Source organism: Lolium perenne, chromosome 2 (assembly GCF_019359855.2).
Source record: "Lolium perenne isolate Kyuss_39 chromosome 2, Kyuss_2.0, whole genome shotgun sequence".
In the NCBI taxonomy this organism is placed as follows: domain Eukaryota; kingdom Viridiplantae; phylum Streptophyta; class Magnoliopsida; order Poales; family Poaceae; genus Lolium; species Lolium perenne.
In genome coordinates this window covers 207,870,185-207,894,087 of record NC_067245.2, presented here as the reverse complement: position 1 = coordinate 207,894,087, position 23,903 = coordinate 207,870,185, and the positions used below count along the sequence as shown (strand labels likewise).

At 45.6% G+C, this 23,903-nt stretch overlaps 2 protein-coding genes across 5 annotated transcripts; one reads left to right on the top strand and one right to left on the bottom strand.

Annotated features, from left to right (window-relative positions):
- The first annotated feature begins 4,509 nt into the window (after window positions 1-4,509).
- On the top strand, window positions 4,510-8,189 carry LOC127334687 (histidinol dehydrogenase, chloroplastic). Of its 4 annotated transcripts, none has more exons than XM_051361209.2 (15): window positions 4,510-4,683; window positions 4,786-4,905; window positions 4,981-5,102; window positions 5,195-5,247; window positions 5,339-5,411; window positions 5,719-5,820; window positions 5,918-6,019; window positions 6,113-6,184; window positions 6,282-6,344; window positions 6,416-6,457; window positions 6,737-6,796; window positions 6,888-6,998; window positions 7,122-7,292; window positions 7,535-7,625; window positions 7,729-8,189. In XM_051361209.2, exons 2-15 carry the CDS (start codon window positions 4,806-4,808, stop codon window positions 8,001-8,003), a joined length of 1,437 nt encoding a protein of 478 aa, XP_051217169.1. In that variant the 5' UTR covers window positions 4,510-4,683; window positions 4,786-4,805; the 3' UTR covers window positions 8,004-8,189. The 4 variants fall into 4 exon arrangements, with proteins under 4 accessions (XP_051217169.1, XP_051217171.1, XP_051217172.1 ...); XM_051361211.2 differs by having other exon boundaries at window positions 4,511-4,683; window positions 4,814-4,905; window positions 4,990-5,102; XM_051361212.2 differs by having other exon boundaries at window positions 4,511-4,683; window positions 4,814-4,905.
- Window positions 8,190-11,865: 3,676 nt separating this feature from the next.
- LOC127334686 (arogenate dehydratase/prephenate dehydratase 6, chloroplastic) lies at window positions 11,866-13,519 on the bottom strand. The gene has a single exon (XM_051361208.2). The coding sequence runs from the start codon at window positions 13,369-13,371 to the stop codon at window positions 12,112-12,114; it is 1,260 nt and encodes a 419-aa protein (XP_051217168.1). The 5' UTR covers window positions 13,372-13,519; the 3' UTR covers window positions 11,866-12,111.
- Between the last annotated feature and the right edge of the window lie 10,384 nt (window positions 13,520-23,903).

Genomic DNA, 23,903 nt, shown 5'->3' with positions numbered 1-23,903 from the left:
TACACAATCTTAAAACGAGAGCTACAAGCCTAGAAGGCTAGAACGTACATGCTGGGTGAAAGCTCGTCATTCTCCATGAGCAAATACTCCAGCCGCGAATTAATTTTGTTTGAGAAAAAAGGGATATGGTGCCAAGAAAACAAACATCGTTGCGTGACTATACTCTATACAAACGGAAATAAGAAAACTGATTTAATTGCATGCTAATGATTTAGGAAAGAGAAAAAATGATCTGATTCAATCCGGATTTACCGTTGTAGGATATGCAATGAATTAATTATTTAATTGCATGTGGACCAATAGTAGGAAAGGAATACAAAAAAATTGATTTGGTACGGACTTAGCAGTAACAAAGAGAGGGCAGCAAACGAAGAAAAGAAATCGGATGGTACGGATATGATGCTTCCAATCTCCTTCATCAAATATATTGTACGACCTACGATCAACGCAAATATAATAGTATAGAAGAAATATATATAACAGATTGCGAAAAAACTTAGCTAGATGTGACGATGGCATTGCTGATAATGTAGAGACGCAAAAATGATTTTCAAGCAGGTCCTTAGCAGCCCCATGCCCAGCGGTTGGAGCTCGAAATCCATGGCTTGCATGTCGGAAGCTCTGAACGACGTCATCTTCATCTCCTGGGCTTGCTCAACTGAAGGCATCTTGCGTCCCAGCTGTGACGACTGCCGACCTGCCGTTTGGTCTAGAAGATGTAGAGTTCAGGACAGGCCAACGCTTGAGCTGATTCTTCCTTCATTCTTCAAGGCACTGTATTTTTTATCCCTCTCTTACCTTCACCTGTGTTTCCTTAACTACTACCATGAAACAGATCACAACCGGTGAAAAGTAACCCCCGGCCATTCTCGAAAGAAAATTGGCTGCATAACTAATACGCATCAATGGTCCAGTCTGCAATATGATGATTTCTCAAATATAAATTCTTCAGAAAGATAAACCAAAGCAAAACTAACAAAGAAATTATGTATATCATTTAACTGCACTCAAATTGAAAGTGTGTCTGGACTCTCATGTGCTTGCTGAATCCTGCTGAGGAGATATGGCGATGACAAACTTCTGGTTGGCTGAGAAGCTGCATTCTAGAGAGCATGGCATGGCGACTCGAGGATAGCTCGGAGATGGCCGGCGGCTACTGCGACCAAGCGAACCAAACAGGAGATAATTAGAAGTCTGCTTGCAAATTACTTTAAGGTCTGCTTGTGAGAAAAGTTTCAATCGGGTACCTGGCAGCCTCGTGCCCATGCCCATCGAGTAGAGCTTCAAATCCATGGAAGAAATAGGAAAGACACAATATTAAAATAGGAAAGTATCTTCTCATACCATAGCTCCTGGACGTAATTACTGTAGGCATGATTGATGATACTATAATTGCCTTGAGGGCTGATTTGGTGTGAAGTTAAATCGGACGAAGCGGAGACGTTAGATTAGATCGAACAGTCAGGATGTTCCCAATCTCCTTCACCAAACGCGTTGTATGACGTACGACCAACTGGAATATAATAGTAAAGATAAACATGCAGCTTTTGGCTGCGGTACACCCAATTCTCCCAACAAGGTTTGTACCCAAATCACTTGGTTGGGCTATGTTGGTTCTGGTCTTCTCGGTCTAGGGTTACTTGGCCGGTTGGTCCCTCCCTCTGTGATAGAGGAACCTATTTATACTACGAGGGAGTGGCCTCATTCTCAGGGTGGAGAAGAGGCCACATCTACCTTGGTATGACGCAAGGGCTTTGATATGAAACCCTATATTGGAAACACTTTTCATACGTCCGGTCGCAATGTCCACCGTCCTTGTGTCACGATGGGAGCCGAACTCCATGGTACAAGTCGTACCCAGGAGTTCGGCGTGTTAGGAACTCACGGCTGACGCAAGGGGGCTTCTTATCGGCCGGCTTCGCCATGTTCCACCGGGTTGCGATGGCAAGGCGGGTTCTCAGCCTCCTGCCGAGATCTTTTGCCTCCTTTGAGTACCATGCATTTAAGAACCCCGTCACCAAGTGGCGTGGACGGAGCAACGGCATGGACGGAGCGACGACGTGGCAGACGAAGAGACAGAGCGGTGGCGCGAACGGAGCGACGATGTGGTGGATGGAGAGACGGAATAATGGCGCGGTACGGGTGGGTGACAAAGAGGGTTCGAGTCCGGGTGGCGGCACAGAGATGGAGAGTGGTCTAAGAGAGAGGGCGGGGGTTGTGTGTTGCCAGTTAGTGTGTCACTCGGCCTCGCGATTTGTGGGTCGCCAAAAAAAACTGACGGCGTAGCCCACTGGGATACCCCATCGCTAATGTAAATACTAGCAGCGTACCACAGTTGGCTAGGACGCCGGGCTTTTTGGGCGGGCCAGTCCTGCCAAGCCCACTGTATTGGCCGCGTCCCAAGACCTAGTCAAACCTGTGGTGGTTTAATGTCGGCGATTTCGGTACGTTGTCGGTTGTTTTGGTTAAATACGTCGGCGTTAAGTTTTGCAAGTGCGCCGCTACTATTTTTACGCATATAGTTTATTTAATACTAGTGCGTAGCGCACCCTGACCGGATTCCACGATAATGAGAAATAGAAATGAATCGTTCGATGTGTGCTCGTCCTCCCCTCTTCAATTCCTTCAATAACTCAGTCATTTCGATGTTTCCACTGATACCTACTCCGTAATCCATACCGAAGCTGAATCCTTTTTTTTTAGGCAACCCTGACTTGTTCACCGGGAAGCGATCTAGCTCTGAGATGTAGTATGACCATATTCTTTGTCATTATCTATTCCTGGTCTTCTCTCAACGGTTTGTCTCGTGAACCGAAGAATTTCTTAGTTAGGAAATGCTTTTGCGTAAGATTTGGAAACAGTTTCAGGAAGAGGTTCTTTTTTGTGTTTTTGCCAAAAGGGTTAGTTTTGTCCTTTTATTGTCGAATCATGCAGAGAAATCATTGCAAATTTGCTCGTGGAATACAGCGAGAAATCATTGGCATGTTCCGCGCACTACTGGGAGGTCTGCGTTCAGCAGCAGCCGCAGCAAACGGTCCCAGCCGAGACCAATTCCTGTCCCAGGAGGCCAGGACGTCGTACGAGTTTTTTTTTTTTTTAAACGGAGGCAAAAACTTTGCCTCATTCATTCATTAAGAAGAAGGTGCCCGATTTTTAGGAGAAAACCGGGCAAAAACCAACAACAACAGTGCCAAAGCACACCCAAGACCACACACCCCGCCACAAGGGTACACCTAACCATCCTGGCTACCCATAAAAGCTAAGAAGCTCAAGCCGGCCTATGCCAAACAGATGACTCCTCGAAGAGAGACCGGCAGCTTCGCTTCTGGCAATGAGCCTCGGAGAGGAGATGCGCAGGACAAGCGTCAAATAGGATCTTCACCGGACCGCCCCTCGAAGGTCATCGTACACCGCCCGAGGGTGGCTTCGACTTCACATCAAGAAGAGACCACCGCGAAGACATTCGAGCACGCCGGAACGGAACCGACTAACATGACCTTGCCGCAACCAGACCTTGGTCACCACCATCGTCGTTGTCTCTCAAGTCTCCACCCGGAAGACCCGCATCTCCGGTTGACCTCCTGCCAACCTAGATGACGTCGTACGAGTTACGGTCGTTCAAACTCGAGACGACGAGGAAGAGCACGTCTTCACCGTGGTGCACCGGTCCTGGTAGAGCTTGTAACTGCACACGGGACCCGGTGGAGCCGGCGACGGCGAGTAAGCAGCCACCCGCGCGCGCAGACGGCTCGCGATCTTGCAGGTTTTAGAGCCGAGCCGAGACGAGACGAGTAGACGACCGAGACCTTCTTCCTCGGCTCGGCCCCGCATGTGCCTGCGCGGAATTAAAATGGGGAACTGTGCTTCTTCTGCTGCTGCAGATCTCGGACCAGGAGAGAGACGCCGTCAATGGGTGAATAAATTGCGAGCGGCGATGTTGCTTCTGTTGCAGGGAACATAGTACTCTACAGTTACAGGGATTTCTGCTCCATCGATCCGACCAGTTGCGATTGCGCGCGCATCAGTGATTCAGTGTACGCCCCTGCGTCGATGCCTTCTCTGTGCCGTTGCGGTCTGTGCGTCACGTCGTGGAAGTCAGTCACTTCGGCGGTCCAGCCACGGTCTTCCTCCTTCTCCCACCCAAACCCAAGCATGATGAACGACCCAAGCACGCTTCGTCGATCGGGTAAACGAACACGGCCACGGAATGCCTTTTCCCCCTTTGCGAGTTTAGCGGGGGAAAAAGATACTCTGGCAAAACATTTGCCTGCGTCGTTGGAGGAAAACAAGAAAAAAAAAGTGAGAGGGAAATACGCTGGAACAATATACCTGAACAAAGAAATACGGCCTGCCCCTACATGGCTGCATGCAGCTGATCGAGTGATCGACACAGGCCACCTACCAGGCTATTTCAACTTTCGGGTGGACAGTAAGTACTCCACCAACGTTTCTGTGTTGGGCCTAAATGGGCCAGCATCGCCAAGTACCAGCCGCGAGCGATTTCCCCTGGCCCTGGGGCCTGAGCCGCCACTCCCAGAGTCCCATCCCTTCTGACGGCAGCTGCTCAGTTCCTCTGCCAGGATACCAGTAGACCAGGGGCGGCGACGGCGGCGACCTCCTTCCACTACAAGGCCGCGCCTCGCCGCCGACCGTAAAACCCTGCACCGCCGCCGTTTGGTTTTGGTTCGTATCTCTCCCTTACACTCCGTTCTTCATCCATGGGCCCGGGCCACCGTTTAACCTTACCGCATCCTCCCCCATGCTCCCGACTCTCCAACGCTTCAGAATTGAATCGGGCTCTATTGATGGGCAGCTTGCGCGCTCCGCCTCTGCTCCTTGGCGGCGCCAGCGTTGGTCGCGGCTATCGGCTCCGCCTCGCCTCCTCCACAGTCCCCAAATCCACGGGTGCGACCTTTTGACCTCTTGTGCTCCCGTTATTCTGTTGCTGTACCCGTTGGTTGCTAAGCTTCTTTTTTTTAGTGGTTTCAGTGCTGAGTGTTACCTGCGCGATGAAGTCGTATAGGCTGTCCGATCTCAGTGATGCAGAGGTTAGCGGCCTCAGGGCACGCCCTCGCATCGACTTCACCTCCATTTTCAGCACGGTATGGTAATACTGAGATCATTCATGGCTATGGAAGCTCCACATTTTCTCTTAGTCTGACAACAACCATGCGGTTTTGCTTTGTGTGATTAGGTGAATCCGATTGTTGAAGATGTGCGCGTCAGAGGTGATGCTGCGGTGAAGGAGTAAGTGTTGCTGACTTTCTGTGGTGTTTGACCGTTCTGTTCATGGCCTGTTGCAGAAATTTTCTTACTTTGCTGTACTTCACGTGTTCAGTTATACAGAAAAGTTTGACAAGGTCTTGCTTGATAACGCGGTTGTGCCCGTTAGCGATCTTCCGGTTGCAGAGGTAATCATCTTTGCATTGTGCAACTAAGTCCTGCAGTTTGACTTGCTCATTTAACCACAATGTTCACACATAGATAAATTTCAATTTTGTCTCTCTATCATGTTAGTACGTTGCTTGCTTAGTTACATATTTCTCTAGTAGCAGATTGCCACCATACACTTTATCTACTTGCATACAGATGTTTCCAATCCTTAGAAATAGGTAACCTGATGTTAGTATATTCTGTGTCTGGATTCCGATGATCCTGCAATAGGTTTTTTCCAGTTGATATATGTATTCGGCTGTCTTACCTTCATCGAATTTGTAGCTTGATCCGGCTGTAAAGGAAGCCTTCGACGTGGCATATGACAATATTTATGCCTTCCATGCTGCACAAAAGTCGCCGGAGAAGACAGTTGAGAATATGAAAGTAAGAGAAGGAGAGATGCTTTCGAGTCTCCATTTACATTATTCTCCTTACTTGTATGCTTAGGCTTATTAATTCGTGCACGCCCAAATGTATGAAGGGTGTAAGATGTAAAAGGATAACAAGATGCATTGGTTCTGTCGGGCTATATGTTCCAGGTGGCACTGCAGTCCTACCCTCAACTGCGTTGATGCTTGCCGTGGTATGCTCCTGTTTATTCAAATCGTTCTTAACTTACTGAATCGATTTTAGTTGTTCCTTCTGAAATTTCTCATGTAGACTACTTTTTTAACAGCCTGCACAGATTGCTGGATGCAAAACTGTAGTTCTTGCCACACCTCCTAGTCGTGATGGTAGCATATGTAAGGTACATTTTGTAGGACATGGAACTGCAGCTGTTTTTCAAGCAATTGTTTTATAAGATGAAACTGAGGACCGCTGGGCATTATTCTTGTTCCATGCAGGAGGTTCTTTACTGTGCCCAAAAAGCTGGTGTTACACACATACTGAAAGCTGGGGGAGCACAGGTAGAACAATAGTTTGGGATTTTGTTTGCTTTGTTATGTAGTTCAATGTTATTAATGTTCTTTACTTTCAGGCAATCTCAGCTATGGCGTGGGGAACTGCATCATGCCCAAAGGTGCTCAAGATCTATATCACTATCAGTTGCTTGTTTAAAATCTGTAGTGGGGGTTGGGGGTTGGTATTCTGTCTTTATCATGAAACATATATGATGTATCAGGATGTCCTTGTTTAGGGACTAAATAGGACTTGATTGAATTTATTGTTGTTGTGAGTTTTATATCATGATCTTAGAGGTTAATAACCTGCTCAAAAGATCTGTAAGCAAATATAGATGTGGGCACTCATCAGATGCCATGGCCGTGTCTCATTTGCTACTTTATCACTGGCTTGGCAGGTTGAGAAAATATTCGGGCCCGGCAACCAGTATGTCACAGCTGCTAAAATGATTCTTCAGGTTTCTTCTGCTCTTTCTATCTAAAGCATGACCATCATGTCTTTCCGGCATCTTCATTGTGTTTGTGATTCTCGTTGTTATTTGATTGCAGAACAGCGAAGCTATGGTCTCTATAGACATGCCTGCTGGCCCTTCGGAAGTTCTAGTCATTGCTGACAAATATGCAAACCCAGTCCATGTTGCAGCTGACTTGCTATCTCAGGTATCTTCTTTTTGTCTTACTCTGCTTTGGTGTGTTGAAAAGTCTGTTGAATTGACCATTGTCCATCATTTGCTATGTCAAACTTGAGGATAATAGATCACTGTTGGTTGGTCAATTTTGTAGGCAGAACATGGCCCAGATAGTCAGGTTGTTCTAGTTATTGCCGGAGATGGTGTTGATTTGGGTGCCATCGAAGCAGAAGTCAGCAAGCAGTGTGATGCTCTTCCTAGAGGAGAATTTGCTTCCAAAGCACTTGGCCACAGTTTCACTGTTTTTGCCAGAGATATGGTTGAGGTAATCATTCGTTCATGTCATTCCTTGCTAGTTACCGCCAGATTCATCTATGCAGCTCGCTTGCGATGCAAAATCTATTATTTTGTGACCTTTGTCCTCAGATACTTCTGAAGATAGTACTTTATGACTGCATTATAAAAGTTCGAAGTCATGAAACTTCATAAATTAAATAGGTTAAGAACCATGTGGTTACTTTTTGTTCCTGAGGATTGTTGACCTCTCCTGTTTGCCCTCCTTTTCAGGCAATATCATTCTCAAATATGTATGCTCCCGAGCATTTGATCATCAATGTGAAGGACGCTGAGCAGTGGGAGGAGCTCATCGAGAACGCAGGTAGGAATGGTTTTCGGTGCTTAGTTGCAGCCGACCTGATGTATATTTATCCATATCCCACTCCTTGCATGATCCAATCTGAATTTCAATGTTCTAATTACAGGCTCAGTTTTCTTGGGGCAATGGACCCCAGAGAGTGTGGGTGACTATGCCAGCGGAACGAACCACGTTCTTCCAACCTACGGTTACGCAAGGATGTACAGCGGTGTGTCACTGAACTCTTTCCTCAAATACATCACTGTCCAGTCCCTGACTGAAGAAGGGCTGAGGAGGCTCGGTCCTCACGTCGCAAAGATGGCAGAAGTCGAAGGGCTAGAAGCGCACAAGAGAGCTGTTACCCTCAGACTGCAAGAGATCGAAGCCACTGTAACTGTGTAACTGTTTCCATTGTGTGTTGTACCGGCCATTTTGATGCTTGGGAACTATAAAATTTCTGACATTTTTCTTTCTTATTCGGGCAAACACCATAGTGTCCAAGGAGAAGAATATGTAATTGTTGCATGGAATAATGATCGCTATGTCGATCCATTGAACGAATAAACTTGCGAGCTTAGTTTGTCATCACAGGAGCGGTTTTGTAATTTCCTCCCCTTTGAGGCAAATTATGCTGCTGCACAACGGCAACTGGCAAGCAGAATGGCCAATCCGTGTCATGAGGCTACGCTCGACGAATGATATGGAGACAAAAGTGTCATTCTATGAGAGAGGACCCCAGGAGGAATGCTGCTGATTAAGGACGAGGCCTATGGGACCTACGATGTAGATAACCATAACAGAAGCCAAAAACTGCTTTATCTTGGATAGTGACCCTGGCACCAGCTCTCTCAGGCTCTGTACGGTTCTGGACAGAAGAGGTCCTCGTTGACTTCACACCAAAACACTAAATAAAATTCCATACTCGATTCCAAAGTTACCAAATATGCTGCAAAAATCAGTTTAATCAAGCATGATGTCGTGAATGAGAGCAACGTTTTGCCTCATGGGTGCACCTGCATCCGAGTCTCTAACATGCTTGCAAGTTTTTGTGTCCTGGAAAAAAAACTCAGTACTCTACAAAAGCACATCACTGTAAGAATAGTTTATATTGATGTGTGTTTTTCCCATTGTATAAGAGTTTTCTGCATAGTTATCAGACTTGTACTTGTATATGTTCTGGCCGATGGCCTCAGTCGGGGAAATACAAGTCGCATCCATAACATGTTATCAAAGCAGATGTTTTCGTTTAAGTCTCGTTTTTTGCAATTTTATAAAACTTGATATTGCCCTATTTGTGTGCACATATAGTCCTTATCGAGTGAGTCATACTCACACACGAGATTCTACTCACGTGTAGTTCCCATCGAGTCACACATGAAGGTCCATAAATTTTGGTTAGTCTTATGGTATATACGGATTGACCACCTTCTTTTTTTGGTTCAAACTTTTGGTTCACAAGAACTAACCTCTTGTTCTGCATGGTAAAACTGATTGCTTTTTCTAGTATTAAATTCCCATCAATGAGTAGAAAATTTTTTCCATTAACAAAAGTACTCCAGGAGTAGAACTATGACCCTGCAACAATTTAACATGTCTAATTTTTTTGAAAATTATTTTGACATCCAGGAAACATTAGTATCTTTTTTTTTTCCTTTCGGAGAAGCTTTTTTTTTTTCTTTTGAGGAGAAGCTATTGCGAGCAATAGCCAGACTTAAACATTTTAAGTAAATGAATGATACCAAGATGACGTTAAGTACATGAAGAGCAATATATACTACTCCCTCACCTCCAAATTACTTGTCGCGGATTTAGTAACAAAATTAACTAGGACCTCGTATCATTTTTTCTTCATGACGCAAGATGGTTACTGGTTGCAGGCTCCATCCCCACTAGGGCGCATCAAAATCCAGATGCTGCATGAATCTACATGGTAAAAAGCAAATTAGCATTCTCCTTAGAGCTGTAGATGGATTTTTTTCTCATCCGAGGCTTATAAAGCTCCGGGTTCCACTATTGGAGATAACAGAACAATGTCACAGGCACGCCAGGGGCAACAGCAAAACTAAAGAAAAAAATCTACTACTTCCAAGTTTTTGAAATCAATCTAACACCCTATACACCCAACATAAGCTGATAGATCAACCACCAATGATATTTACATCCAAATTTAGACGAACCACTAGACATCTATTAACGGACGGAGGGAGTATTATATTCCCGTCAATGACTAGAACATTTTTTTTTCCATTAACAAAAGTAGAACTATGACCCTGCAACAATTTAACATGTCTAAATTTTTTGAAAATTATTTTGACATCCAGGAAACATTAGTATCATTTTTTTCCTTTCGGAGAAGCTATTGCGAGCAATAGCCAGACTTAAACATTTTAAGTAAATGAATGATACCAAGATGACGTTAAGTACATGAAGAGCAATATATACTACTCCCTCGCCTCCAAATTACTTGTCGCGATTTAGTAATAAAATTAACTAGGACCTCGTGTCATTTTTTCTTCATGACGCAAGATGGTTACTGGTTGCAGGCTCCATCACCACTAGGGCGCATCAAAAATTCAAAACCCAGATGCTGCATGAATCTACATGGTAAAAGCAAATTAGCATTCTCCTTAGAGCTCTAGATGGATCTTTTTCTCATCCGATGCTTATAAAGCTCCGGGTTCCACTATTGGAGATAACAGAACAATGTCACAGGCAACTACCAAGGATATTTAGTCTAAAAGATTCACATCAACACAACCAAAGCGAGAAGTACATCCAGGTAACACCCCCAGAAAATGTTTACAAGTTCAAATTCTCCAGGCAAAAAAAAAAAGTAGCGAAAATCTACATTTGAGCTCCACGAACTCATGCTCCTTTATTACTCTTCAGAAAGGATAAGATGGTCAAGCATCATCATCATCTGAAGAGGCATCCTGATGCTCAACCTGGAGGAGATGGAGGACTTGTGGATCATCAGAGCAGTGTTCTGAATCATTTTAGCGCCTTTCTGAATTTCAATCTTCTCCGACTCCTTCTGGAGACCTGCCTATTATTTGAGGAACGAGCAAGCATAACAAATTATTCCCATGGGATTTTTTTTATCAACTTCTTTTCAAAGCAGTCTCTATTTCTTAACTTCTAGATAGTCCAACACAAAGCAGCTAAGCCCACCACATGAATATTCCTTTTCCCTTTCAGAAATTTCCCACCCAATGAAAATAATTGCCAGGTCTATCCCTAATCCGAAAGAACCAACTTATCACACTACAAACATATTTGGCAGCTGAACATAAAAAAGAACAAGTGATGAATAGTTTCATCCTCATCACAAAATCTGCATTCCTTATCACTCACAAGAACGCTAGGTGGATATTACTGACTACTGAAGTACTGAGCCCGCCTGGGAGAGCCGATGAACTATTAGTGAACTTCTTGTATTATCGTCGATAAATTTCCAATTCCAATTGAGCACATTTCTCTTGTATCAGGTGCACGTGGTGGCTGCTCCAGCTGCTTGTGAGGTTGCGTCTTTTCCGCTGGACCAGTCGTTGTTCTTTACATAAATATTCAGTGGCAAGTAAGCATGTGGAAAAATATATTCTTCTCCAGATTCTGTCCAGAAAGGCATAGTGGTTTATGTGGCGAGGCAGCGTATTATATATGGCACTTGTTCGTTCTTGTGGAGAGAACGATCGATGGAGAAATGGTCCACGATTGTTTTCTTGTTGTTGTTGGGCTGCGTGGGCATCGTGCAGATGGCGCGTCGATGTCCTGGGCTCCGCCTGGTTTATTTATCTGTCGAGTACTCATGCCACTGAATACTTGTTACGTTTGTCCCACCACAAACATGTGGGCAAATGACCAATGAGGCCACGGACGCATATGTTATTTTCAATGGAGTAGTTCATCACCGTCCTCTTTTTCTTTTCTCGGAAAAGTTAAAGCCACGACGATGCGCATGCCCACTATGACCGCATCAGTTCCCTTCATTACCAGCTTGTTTTGCTGACCGGCAATTCTATTTCCGAGCAAACGTGCGTGCGTGTGCTATGGGAAGCTAGCTTGCCAGACGAGACGAGGCACGAGGTCGTGCAGCCAACTACCAAAAAATAAGGCCACAACGAAAGGTGAGAAGGAACGAGGAAGGAGCGAAGAATGTGCCATTGCCACCTACTACCCGTTTTGCTTTGACAAAGCAAGTAAGCTAGCACGTCAATGTACGTAGCCGCGAATTTCAACACAGGAAATGGCGCGAGGGTTCATATAGTATCTCAATGGATATTTACTCCGGATTTACTGGCACAAATGGCACGATTACACCACGTACTATTATGACAAGAACATGCAGGAAGAACAAAATGAATTATCCCTGCTAGCTAGCCGGCAACGAGGGAGGAGTAGGACGACATGACCACAGATTCACCGGCGTACGTGCCTACTCCACTGTTTCTCCTCAGCAGCTCGATCGGCTCTACACCGGCGTAGGGAGTAATCAAGAGGAGGAAGGTGGCTACGAATCGGACGATACAACGGTGGAGGAGGAACCGGCGGTCATGGGGGTCATGTCCATGGGGTAGCTCCCGAGCACCCGCAGGAAGGAGGTGAACTCCTGGACCTCGGCGAGCGCGTTCTGCGCCCGGGGCTCGGCGAGCGAGGCCTGGAAGTCGATGTAGAACATGTACTCGAAGTGCTTGGCGGTGCCGCGGTTGGCGTCGTCGACGAGGCGGATGGGGCGGTGGCGGTGCGGCCTGCTCTCGATCTTGGTGAGGGAGATGTCCCGGAAGGCGAACGCCGAGAGCACCTTGAAGAGCACGGAGGTGCCCTCCTTGTCGTGCGCGAACACGATGCTGGTCTTGAAGGGCCGGTCGGTGCGCGGCACGATGGGCTCCCTTGCCAGCATCACGAACCGGGTCACGTTGCCCGAGTCGTCCTGGATGCCGTCGGCGAGCACCTCCATGCCGTAAAGCTCGGCGGCGCGCGACGACGCGATGGCGGCCGTGTCGCGGAGCCCGTTGGTGGCGATGTACTCGGCGGCACCGGCGGTGTCGTCGAAGGCCTCGCGGACGACGTTGAGGCCCATGCGCGTGATGGTGTGCTCGCACTGCGCCAGCGCCTGCGGGTGGCTGATGACGCGGGTGATGCTCTCCTTGCGCACCCCCGGGAGGGCCAGCAGGCAGTGGTGCACGGGGAGCTGCACCTCGCCGACGATGTGGAGGCGGTGGCGGAGGAGCAGGTCGTAGTTGCGGTGGATGCTGCCGCCCAGCGAGTTCTCCACGGGGAGCACGGCGCGGTCCGCGATCCACAGCTCCACCGCCTGGAAGGCCACCTCGAACTGGTCGCAGGGGATGGCGTCGCAGGCCGGGTAGGCTTTCCCCGCCGCCTTCTCGCTGTACGCGCCGGGCACGCCCTGGTACGCCACGCGCAGCTCCGACCCGTGCATCGGCGCCGGGGACAGGTCCGCGATGCGGAGCGGCACCGGCAGGTTCTTCTTGGCGCCGCCGGTCAGGCTGCTCACGGGGATCAGGTCCAGCACCGTGCCTTCGGGAGCGGGAGCGGGAGTAGGCGCCGGCGATGCGTGGCCGTTGACGGAGTGCGGGCCGAGCGCGGCCACCTTGCTGGAGAGGACGGCGCAGCTGCTGAGCCACTCGCTCCGGCCGCCCACGACCGAGCTTAGCGAGCACCTGACTGATCCACGGCTCCTGCCCGGAGCTTGGCACGCCAGCCTAGGATTCTGCCCGATGGGCGCCTTGATCAAACTCGCGGCAGCCATGGGTCAGCTCTTGCTCCGCTTCTTGGCTAGCTTGGTATAGTCTCTCTGGTTGGTAATGCCGGTAGCTGCTGCCGGGTAACTAGCTAGAAAAGGTAAAGAGAAAACTACAACTAGTGGATTGAGTAAGCTTCGATGGAAGAAGCTGAGAGGGGAAGGGGAGGGTGGGAGGGGATATATAGGTGGCCATTGAGTGGTGGACTTGAGCTCTGCTCCTGCTCGAGCAGGGGTTGGTGGGGGATGGCATTGGCATGTGGGCACGCGTGGAACGAAGGATTCGTCGGGATTTCGCGACCGATGGAGACGACGGGGGGTTGGTTGGATCTTGGATCTGCGTCAGATCAAAATTAAACTGACAGCTCCTTTGGCCTTCTTCACCAACCAACTGAGAACTGACCCGACCGGGTAAATATTTGACGAGAACGTGCAGTGAATTCTCCCTCGACCCAAACTCCCGCGCGCCGGCTGCTTGTAGCCGCGCATGCTTTCCCTTTTTCGCCGTCGTTTCATGGATCGCCCGGCGAACACGCCGTCTAGGTGCGTGCCAAGTGCGTCCGGAAGGAGTGCGACCGTTGGATCTTTCAGGGTAGATTTTTATCCTTGCAGGGAATTGCTTGTGCTTTTTCACGCATGAGATATTTTCTGCATTTTGATCGTGATAGATGCACTATTCCTCCAACGTCTGGCATATACTGCACAATTCTACTTCTTCTTTTGACTATATTCTTCAATTCTTAGGTTCTGGTATTCCTACGTTTCCTCCTAATAATTACGAGGCTCTACTCTGAACTAGTTGACGGGTTTGATGACTCGACGGTGAATACTAACGTAACTTCATGTGCGTCGCAAATTAAAGCCAAGGGGAGCAGCTACTTCCAGTCGGACTTTTAAGTCTTGTAGGATATCGGTCGCAATCACATTATCGGCATCGAGATGATACTTAATTTAGCCATCAGTTTTTATGCTTAAAGATTGTAAAGATATGCTTCAAGATAAATATTGTAATTCAATTTCGATGCTTAAATTTGATTACCAAAAATAATTTTCGGATCATCGCTCATTTTAGATTAGATGTAGTAGGTAAAAAAAAATTTACGGGTCATAATAAAGAAAACACCCCTTCCAAATTACCCCGTATTTTAGCTTTGCTAAAAGTCAAACTTTGTAAAATCTGATTAAGCACATACAAAAGTATATCATTATTTACGATATAATATCAATATTTTACAATTATTATAAAATGTACATGCAGTTTACATACATTTCCCATTGGTAATTGTTTTAATGTACTTTCAAACTTAAGATATTTAGCTTCTACAGAAATTAAAATGCAGGGTAGTTTGGAAACGAGTGAGTATTCACCAAGAATATAGATACTGATGAATAAGGTTTAGTTTCAACATCTATATGGTCCATCGGTCTTCAAATTAAGATTTAGATAATGTTATGGCTTTCGAATGATATTTGTGAGAAGGATCTGTTTATTATTAATGAATAGATGGTAGACAATATATACACTTGTTGTCATAATAATGGATTTTTAGAATAACAAGGATCACTCCCTGGCGCACTCGATTTCATGAAAACTAAACCACATGGAGTTTTTTTCTATCTTTCGGTTACCCACCTCCCCGAGCAACGCTCTGCACTACACCTAAGGGCATCTTCAACAGAGCGACACATTTCAGACGTCTAAATTGTCCGCGCGCGTCCGTTTCCGTCGGCCCACGGATGCCGAAATAGTCACTAGGCGCAAATTGTTTGTTTCCATCGGGGGGACAACCCCAGCAGCCCGACACATTTCTAAGTAGAATTTGGAGATACTTCTTTGGTTAAAGTTTGCATGAACCCCTTCCCAAATTGCTTCCATGGCTGCCTATGCGAAGTATCTCCAACGAGTGTTTGATCATGCCATGTGAAGTATAAATTCGTTGTCCTCACATTTCTAAGTAGAATCGATATTTTGAAATTAGTGAAACAAGTTCAAACAAATTAAACATACAAACTACCAAAACATACAAATTTTTAAACTAGCTACTTCTTGTTTGTAGGCCTTGCCTCGTCATCCTCACGGACGCGCTTCCTGCTCGTCACCTCCTCCGAAGAGGTACTGGCGGTCGACGCGTCCGACGAGCTTGAGTCCACCTCCGACGAGTGGTCATTGGGGTCTTCCTCGTCATTGGTGAATGGATGATGAGCCTCCATCTGTGCCCTCGCCTCCTTCCTTGCCGCCGCCGCCTCCTCAACCGCCTCCTCCGCCTCCAGCCGTGTCCACCTTGCATCTGAATCCTCTTCCTTTTCCTCCTCGTCATCCTGGCCTTCGTGGCCAATGGCGTCCCCCTCCTCATCCTGGCCGTCGTTGGCGATGGCCTCTCCATCCTCCACGCGCTCCGTTGGCGGGAAGCTAGAGCTGCTCGGCGTGGCAGCTCTATCCCACCAATGCCACCATCCCGGTGGCTTCCCCTCGCTGTCGGTGTCCGATGGCAATGATAGGTTGCTCATGGCTTCACGTAGGTGGCACGTCGGTGTTGGAGATGAAGATGAATGGAAGGCCGGTTGTAGATGAATTAGCGCAGGCGCATGGGTCTTATTGAGCGGGGATTAATAGCGACGCGTATAACGAAGAGGGCTGCGGTTGCTCTTCCGCGGCGGTTCGACGCTCCATTTTGGCGGTTCGCGCGTCGATCGGCGCGGTTGCCACTCCGGCGGTTTCCCTCCCCGGCAGTTGTTGTGATTTCGCGCCTCGAGCCAGGGTCCCTGCCAGGCGGGTTGTGGTGACCCAGCATACCACTGCATGTTGCAGTATACAAGTCGTTGATATGAGCTTCATCAAGGGACTTCTTCACAAATATCACATCCCTCAGAGTGGTACAACAGAAACATTGCAGGTCATAACACTCTAGGTTATATTACAATCATGGTCTTAACAAGTTGGTATTCTCACAAGTCCGATGAGAACACCCTAAGATACTACTGAAGTACTTTTACAACTCGAAAGATCAAACTGAGCTCAGCAACTTATTTAGGTAAGCTACTACGCTGCTCGGCTCTAAGATGTCTAGGATAAGACACTACTCCTCCGCCTCATTGTTGTCAGCTCTGTAGACTATTCCGTAGTCCAGATCAGGTTCCTCATAGACCAGTTCGTAGTCTCCTTCTAGTGCTCCGCCATTGGCCTCCACTTCATTGTCACAGTCTAGCAAGGGTGTCGAAAGAAAGTGAGTACTGAGGTACTCAGCAAGTCAAAAGAGAAAAGGTGTTTGATGCACTAGCTACGACCATTGATCAGAAAATCTCAGGTCAATGCATGTTTCGAAAACATTTCTTCAAAAGGTTTATTTGATTCTGAAAACTATGCCCGCTAGTCTTCACAGGTTTACCAGAACTTCATGGAGTTCCTTTTCTGCCGCGTTTGTAGTTCCCTTCCCGGAACAGGGAGTGACATCCACAATTTGATATACTCTGCAAAGGTGCATTACTTTCCCCATAAGAGAACTTATCCTTGATACCAACCGAGACGCGTTTCTCGTCCACACTTCCTTGGTGTGGGGCCAGGTGTAAGATCCAAGCCAATCACTTCCTTCTTCGCGACCCTGCATACCCACCATTTTGTCCATCCGTACATTCCCGGTAGACTTCTCCCGATCATACGGCTTTACTCCCGATGTACTATGGACAATCCCTCATAGACGGTTATAGCGCTCTCATCCACATGGATGGGGATTTAAAAGGATTTCCCAACCTACTGCGGTTGACAAGGTATCGACTTGTCAATGCCTACGGATTGTAGACTAGGGTTTTCGTGGAAGTAGAGGGCAAGTAGATCTCGAGGGTTCAGCCGAAAAAGTACTCGACTGCTAGAAAACTAGGGTTATGTTGACAATGAAATCGATCCTTTCTTCGTCCCTCGACTCCCCCTTATATAGGAGGCGGAGCCGAGGGTTTCGTATTGTACAAGTTACATATTCCGGGAGACTCTTTGAGTTCGACCCGTAAAGTTACAAATCTCTTTATTCCTAATACAATTCTATCTTTCCATATCAACAACAAATTGGGCTTCCGAGCTTCGTATTCGTCGACTTATGGGCCTTCAGTAAACCCCGGGTACCATCTTCGGTAGGCCCATTGGGGATGCCTAGGTCAGTAATTGGCATCGTCTGTGGGAATTAGAGGTGTTAAGGAGCTGATCTCGATGGCACGTTCAACATCGTCGACATCTTCGGTGGCAAGCAATACGATGGACGGAGATAAACAGATCAAAAATGGTCCCAACACCCAGCCAGGCTCTATCAAGTTCGTTGATATGCAGAAGGGAAAAGATACAGCTGACTTCCCCATAGCCATTATAGATCTCATGTTTAACGCGAAATGTACGGCGCTAGAATCACTAGATGACATTGGTGATTAGTCCTATATGAGTAGAACCCTTGCAATGGAACCTCCACCATATCAACACATACCATGGTTCCATTGCCCACTGATACGTCTCCGACGTATCGATAATTTCTTATGTTCCATGCTACATTATTGATGATATCTACATGTTTTATGCATACTTTATGTCATATTTATGCGTTTTCCGGAACTAACCTATTGACGAGATGCCGAAGTGCCAGTTCCTGTTTTCTGCTGTTTTTGGTTTCAGAAATCCTAGTAAGGAAATATTCTCGGAATTGGACGAAATCAATGCCCAGAGTCTTAGAATTGGACGAAGCTTCCAGAACACCCGAGAGTCGCCAGAGAGGGGCCACAGGCCCACCAGATGACACCCTGGCGCGGCTAAGGGGGGCCCGCGCCCCCCTGTTGTGTCGTCGCCTCGTTGACCTTCTGACGCCGCCTCTTCGCCTATAAAAAGGTCCCTGACCTAAATCTTCGATACGGAAAAGCCACGGTACGAGAAACCTTCCAGAGCCGCCGCCATCGCGAAGCCAAGATCTGGGGGACAGGAGTCTCTCGTTCGCACGCCGGGACGGGGAAGTGCCCCCGGAAGGCTTCTCCATCATCACCACCGCCATCTTCATCAACGCTGCTGTCTCCCATGAGGAGGGAGTAGTTCTCCATCGAGGCTAAGGGCTGTACCGGTAGCTATGTGGTTCATCTCTCTCCCTATGTACTTCAATACAATAATCTCATGAGCTGCCTTACATGATTGAGATTCATATGATGATGCTTGTAATCTAGATGTCATTGTGCTAGTCAAGTGGATTTTACTTATGTGATCTCCGGAGACTCCTTGTCCCACGTGTGTAAAGGTGACAGTGTGTGCACCGTGTGGGTCTCTTAGGCTATATTTCACAGAATACTTATTCACTGTTATGAATGGCATAGTGAAGTGCTTATGATTGCAATGTGTTTTGTATCACAATTTATCTGTGTGCTACTCTAGTGATGTTATTAAAGTAGTTTATTCCTCCTGCACGGTGTAATGGTGACAGTGTGTGGATCGTGTAGTACTTGGCGTAGGCTATGATTGTGATCTCTTGTAGATTATGAAGTTAACTATTACTATGATGGTATTGATGTGATCTATGCCTCCTTTCGTAGCGTGAAGGTGACAGTGTGCATGCTATGTTAGTACTTGGTTTGGTTATGTTGATCAGTCATGCACTCTAAGGTTACTTAAATATGAACATCGAATATTGTGGAGCTTGTTAACTCCGGCATTGAGGGTTCGTGTAATCCTACACAGTTAGTGGTGTTCATCATCCAACAAGAGAGTGTAGAGTCTAGCATCTATCTATTTATTCTGTTATGTGATCAAAGTTGAGAGTGTCCACTAGTGAAAGTATGATCCCTAGGCCTTGTTCCTAAATACTGCTATCGCTGCTTGTTTATCGTTTCTATCGCATCTGTACTGTCCGCAATATTACCACCATCCATCACACGCCAGTCCTGGGCAAAGCACTTTTCTGGCGCCGTTACTACTGCTCATATACATTCATACCACCTGTATTTCACTATCTCTTCGCCGAACTAGTGCACCTATTAGGTGTGTTGGGGACACAAGAGACTTCTTGCTTTGTAGTTGCAGGGTTGCATGAGAGGGATATCTTTGACCTCTTCCTCCCTGAGTTCGATAAACCTTGGGTGATCCACTTAAGGGAAACTTGCTGCTGTTCTACAAACCTCTGCTCTTGGAGGCCCAACACTGTCTACAAGAATAGAAGCACCCGTAGACATCAAGCACTTTTCTGGCGCCGTTGCCGGGGAGGATAGGTAAAAGGCACTCATACTTCGGTTTCAGGTAACTAAGTACTTTTCTGGCGCCGTTGTGTGTGTGCTCGAGCTATTTCCTTTAGATCCTGCAATTGCATCTTTTTGTTTCTTGTTTACACTAGTTAGGCATAATGGACAACAATGAGCTTCTTATTCTATTTCCTGATTTAAGACATGGATGGTTTGATCCGAAAATTAAAAAACCCATGGAACATATTAGTATGAACACTTTGAACACCGTTGTTGCTAATGATATGGAAAATTCTAAGCTTGGGGAAGCTGGTTTTGATGAGCATGATCTTTTTAGTCCCCTGGGCATTGAGGAGGAAATTTTCTTTGATGATACTTTGCCTCCTATTTATGATGATTATAATGATATTGGTCTTTTGGTGCCACCTGTTATGGAGGATAAATTTGATTATGAATACAATATGCCTCCTATATTTGATAATGAGAATAATAATGATAGCTACTTTGTTGAATTTGCTCCCGCTTTTACTAATAAAATTGACTATGCTTATGTGGAGAGTAATAATTTTATGCATGAGACTCATGATAAGAATGCTTTATGTGATAGTTATATTGTTGAGTTTGCTCATGATGCTACTGAAAATCTTTATGAGAGAGGAAAATATGGTTGTAGAAATTTTCATGTTACTAAAACACCTCTCTATGTGCTGAAATTTTTGAAGTTGTGCTTGTCTAGTCTTTCTATGCTCGTTGCATTATGCTTCATGAACTTGTTTATTTACAAGATTCCTATGCATAGGAAGCATGTTAGACTTAAATGTGTTTTGAATTTGCTTCTTGATGCTCTCTTTTGCTTCAAATACTATTTCTTGCGAGTGCATCATTAAAACTGCTGAGCCCATCTTAATGGCTACAAAGAAAGAACTTCTTGGGAGATAACCCATGTGTTTATTTTACTACAGTAATTTTGTTTTATATTTGTGTTTTGGAAGTTTTTACTACTGTAGCAACCTCTCCTTATCTTAGTTTTGTTGCATTGTTGTGTCAAGTAAAGTCTTTGATAGTAAGGTTCATACTAGATTTGGATTACTGCGCAGAAACAGATTTATTGCTGTCACGAATCTGGGCCCAATTCTCTGTAGGTAATTCAGAAAATTATGCCAATTTACGTGAGTGATCCTCAGATATGTACGCAACTTTCATTAAATTTGAGCATTTTAATTTGAGCAAGTCTGGTGCCTCAATAAAATTCGTCTTTACGGACTGTTCTGTTTTGACAGATTCTGCCTTTTATTTCGCATTGCCTCTTTTGCTGTGTTGAATGGATTTCTTTGTTCCATTAACTTTCAGAAGCTTTGGGCAATGTCCAGAAGTGTTAAGAATGATTGTGTCACCTCTGAACATGTGAATTTTTGATTATGCACTAACCCTCTAATGAGTTTGTTTCGAGTTTGGTGTGGAGGAAGTTTTCAAGGGTCAAGAGAGGAGGATGATATAATATGATCAAGAAGAGTGAAAGCTCTAAGCTTGGGGATGCCCCGGTGGTTCATCCCTGCATATTTCAAGAAGACTCAAGCATCTAAGCTTGGGGATGCCCAAGGCATCCCCTTCTTCATCGACAAATTATCAGGTTCCTTCTCTTGAAACTATATTTTTATTCGGCCACATCTTATGTACTTTGCTTGGAGCGTCTGTGTGCTTTTGTTTCTGTTTTTGTTTGAATAAATGCTTGTGTGGGAGAGAGACACGCTCCGCTGGTTCATATAAACACATGTGTTCTTAGCTTTTAATTTTCATGGCGAAGGTTGAAACTGCTTCGTTAATTGTTATATGGTTGGAAACGGGAAATGCTACATGTAGTAATTCTAAAATGTCTTGGATAATGTGATACTTGGCAATTGTTGTGCTCATGTTTAAGCTCTTGCATCATATACTTTGCACCTATTAATGAGGAAATACATAGAGCTTGCTAAAATTTGGTTTGCATAATTGGTCTCTTTAAGGTCTAAATAATTTCTAGTAAAGAGTTTGAACAACAGGGAAGACGGTGTAGAGTCTTATAATGTTTACAATATGTCTTTTATGTGAGTTTTGCTGCACCGCTTCATCCTTGTGTTTGTTTCAAATAACCTTGCTATCCTAAGCCTTGTACTGAGAGGGAATACTTCTCGTGCATCCAAAATTCTTGAGCCAAAAACTATGCCATTTGTGTCCACCATACCTACCTACTACATGGTATTTCTCCGCCATTCCAAAGTAAATTGCTTCATGTGCTACCTTTAAACCTTCAAAATGCTTCTCAATTTGTGTTAATGTTTTATAGCTCATGAGGAAGTATGTGGTGTATATCTTTCAACCTTGTCATTTACTTTTGACGGACTTTCATAATGGACTAGTGGCACATCCGCTTATCCAATAATTTTGCAAAAAGAGCTGGCAACGGGGTTCCCAGCCCCGATTAATCAAACTTCATTAATAATTCTCTTCACATGTTTTTCTCTGATTCATCAGTAAGCAACTTAATTTTGCAAATAGACACTCCTCCATGGTATGAGATTGATGGAAGGCACCCGAGGATTCGGTTAGCTATGGATTGTGTAAGCAAAGGTTGGGGGGAGTGTCACCCATAATAAAACTAAAGTACGTGTGTAAAAAAAAGAGAAGAGGGATGATCTACCTTGCTGGTAGAGATAACGTCCTTCATGGGAGCCGCTCTTGAAAGTCTGGTTGGCGAGGTAGTTGGAGTACCCATTACCATTCGTTGACAACAACAAACACCTCTCAAAACTTTACTTTTTATGCTCTCTTTATGTTTTCAAAATAAAAGCTCTAGCACATGATTTAATCCCTGCTTCCCTCTGCGAAGGGCCATTCTTCTACTTTTATGTTGAGCCAGTTTACCTATTTCCTCCCACCTCAAAAAGCAAACACTTGTGTGAACTGTGCATTGATTTCTACATACTTGCATATTGCACTTATTATATTACTTTGCATTGACAACTATCCATGAGATATACATGTTACAAGTTGAAAGCAACCGCTGAAACTTCATCTTCCTTTGTGTTGCTTCAATACCTTTACTATGAATTATTGCTTTATGAGTTAACTCTTATGCAAGACTTATTGATGCTTGTCTTGAAGTACTATTCATGAAAAGTCTTTGTTTTATGATTCAATTGTTTACTCATGTCATTTACATTGTTTGGATCGCTGCATTCATTACATATGTTTACAATAGTATGATCAAGGTTATGATGGCATGTCACTCCAGAAATTATCTTTGTTATCGTTTACCTGCTCGGGACGAGCAGAAACTAAGCTTGGGGATACTGATACGTCTCCGACGTATCGATAATTTCTTATGTTCGATGCTACATTATTGATGATATCTACATGTTTTATGCATACTTTATGTCATATTTATGCGTTTTCCGGAACTAACCTATTGACGAGATGCCGAAGTGCCAGTTCCTGTTTTCTGCTGTTTTTGGTTTCAGAAATCCTAGTAAGGAAATATTCTCGGAATTGGACGAAATCAACGCCCAGAGTCTTAGAATTGGACGAAGCTTCCAGAACACCCGAGAGTCGCCAGAGAGGGGCCACAGGCCCACCAGATGACACCCAGGCGCGGCCAAGGGGGGGCCGCGCCCCCTGTTGTGTCGTCGCCTCGTTGACCTTCTGACGCCGCCTCTTCGCCTATAAAAAGGTCCCTGACCTAAATCTTCGATACGAAAAAGCCACGGTACGAGAAACCTTCCATAGCCGCCGCCATCGCGAAGCCAAGATCTGGGGGACAGGAGTCTCTGTTCCGGCACGCCGCCGGGACGGGGAAGTGCCCCCGGAAGGCTTCTCCATCATCACCACCGCCATCTTCATCAACGCTGCTGTCTCCCATGAGGAGGGAGTAGTTCTCCATCAAGGCTAAGGGCTGTACCGGTAGCTATGTGGTTCATCTCTCTCCCTATGTACTTCAATACAATAATCTAATGAGCTGCCTTACATGATTGAGATTCATATGATGATGTTTGTAATCTAGATGTCATTGTGCTAGTCAAGTGGATTTTACTTATGTGATCTCCGGAGACTCCTTGTCCCACGTGTGTAAAGGTGACAGTGTGTGCACCGTGTGGGTCTCTTAGGCTATATTTCACAGAATACTTATTCACTGTTATGAATGTCATAGTGAAGTGCTTATTTATATCTCTTTATGATTGCAATGTGTTTTGTATCACAATTTATCTGTGTGCTACTCTAGTGATGTTATTAAAGTAGTTTATTTCTCCTGCACGGTGTAATGGTGATAGTGCGTGCATCGTGTAGTACTTGGCGTAGGCTATGATTGTGATCTC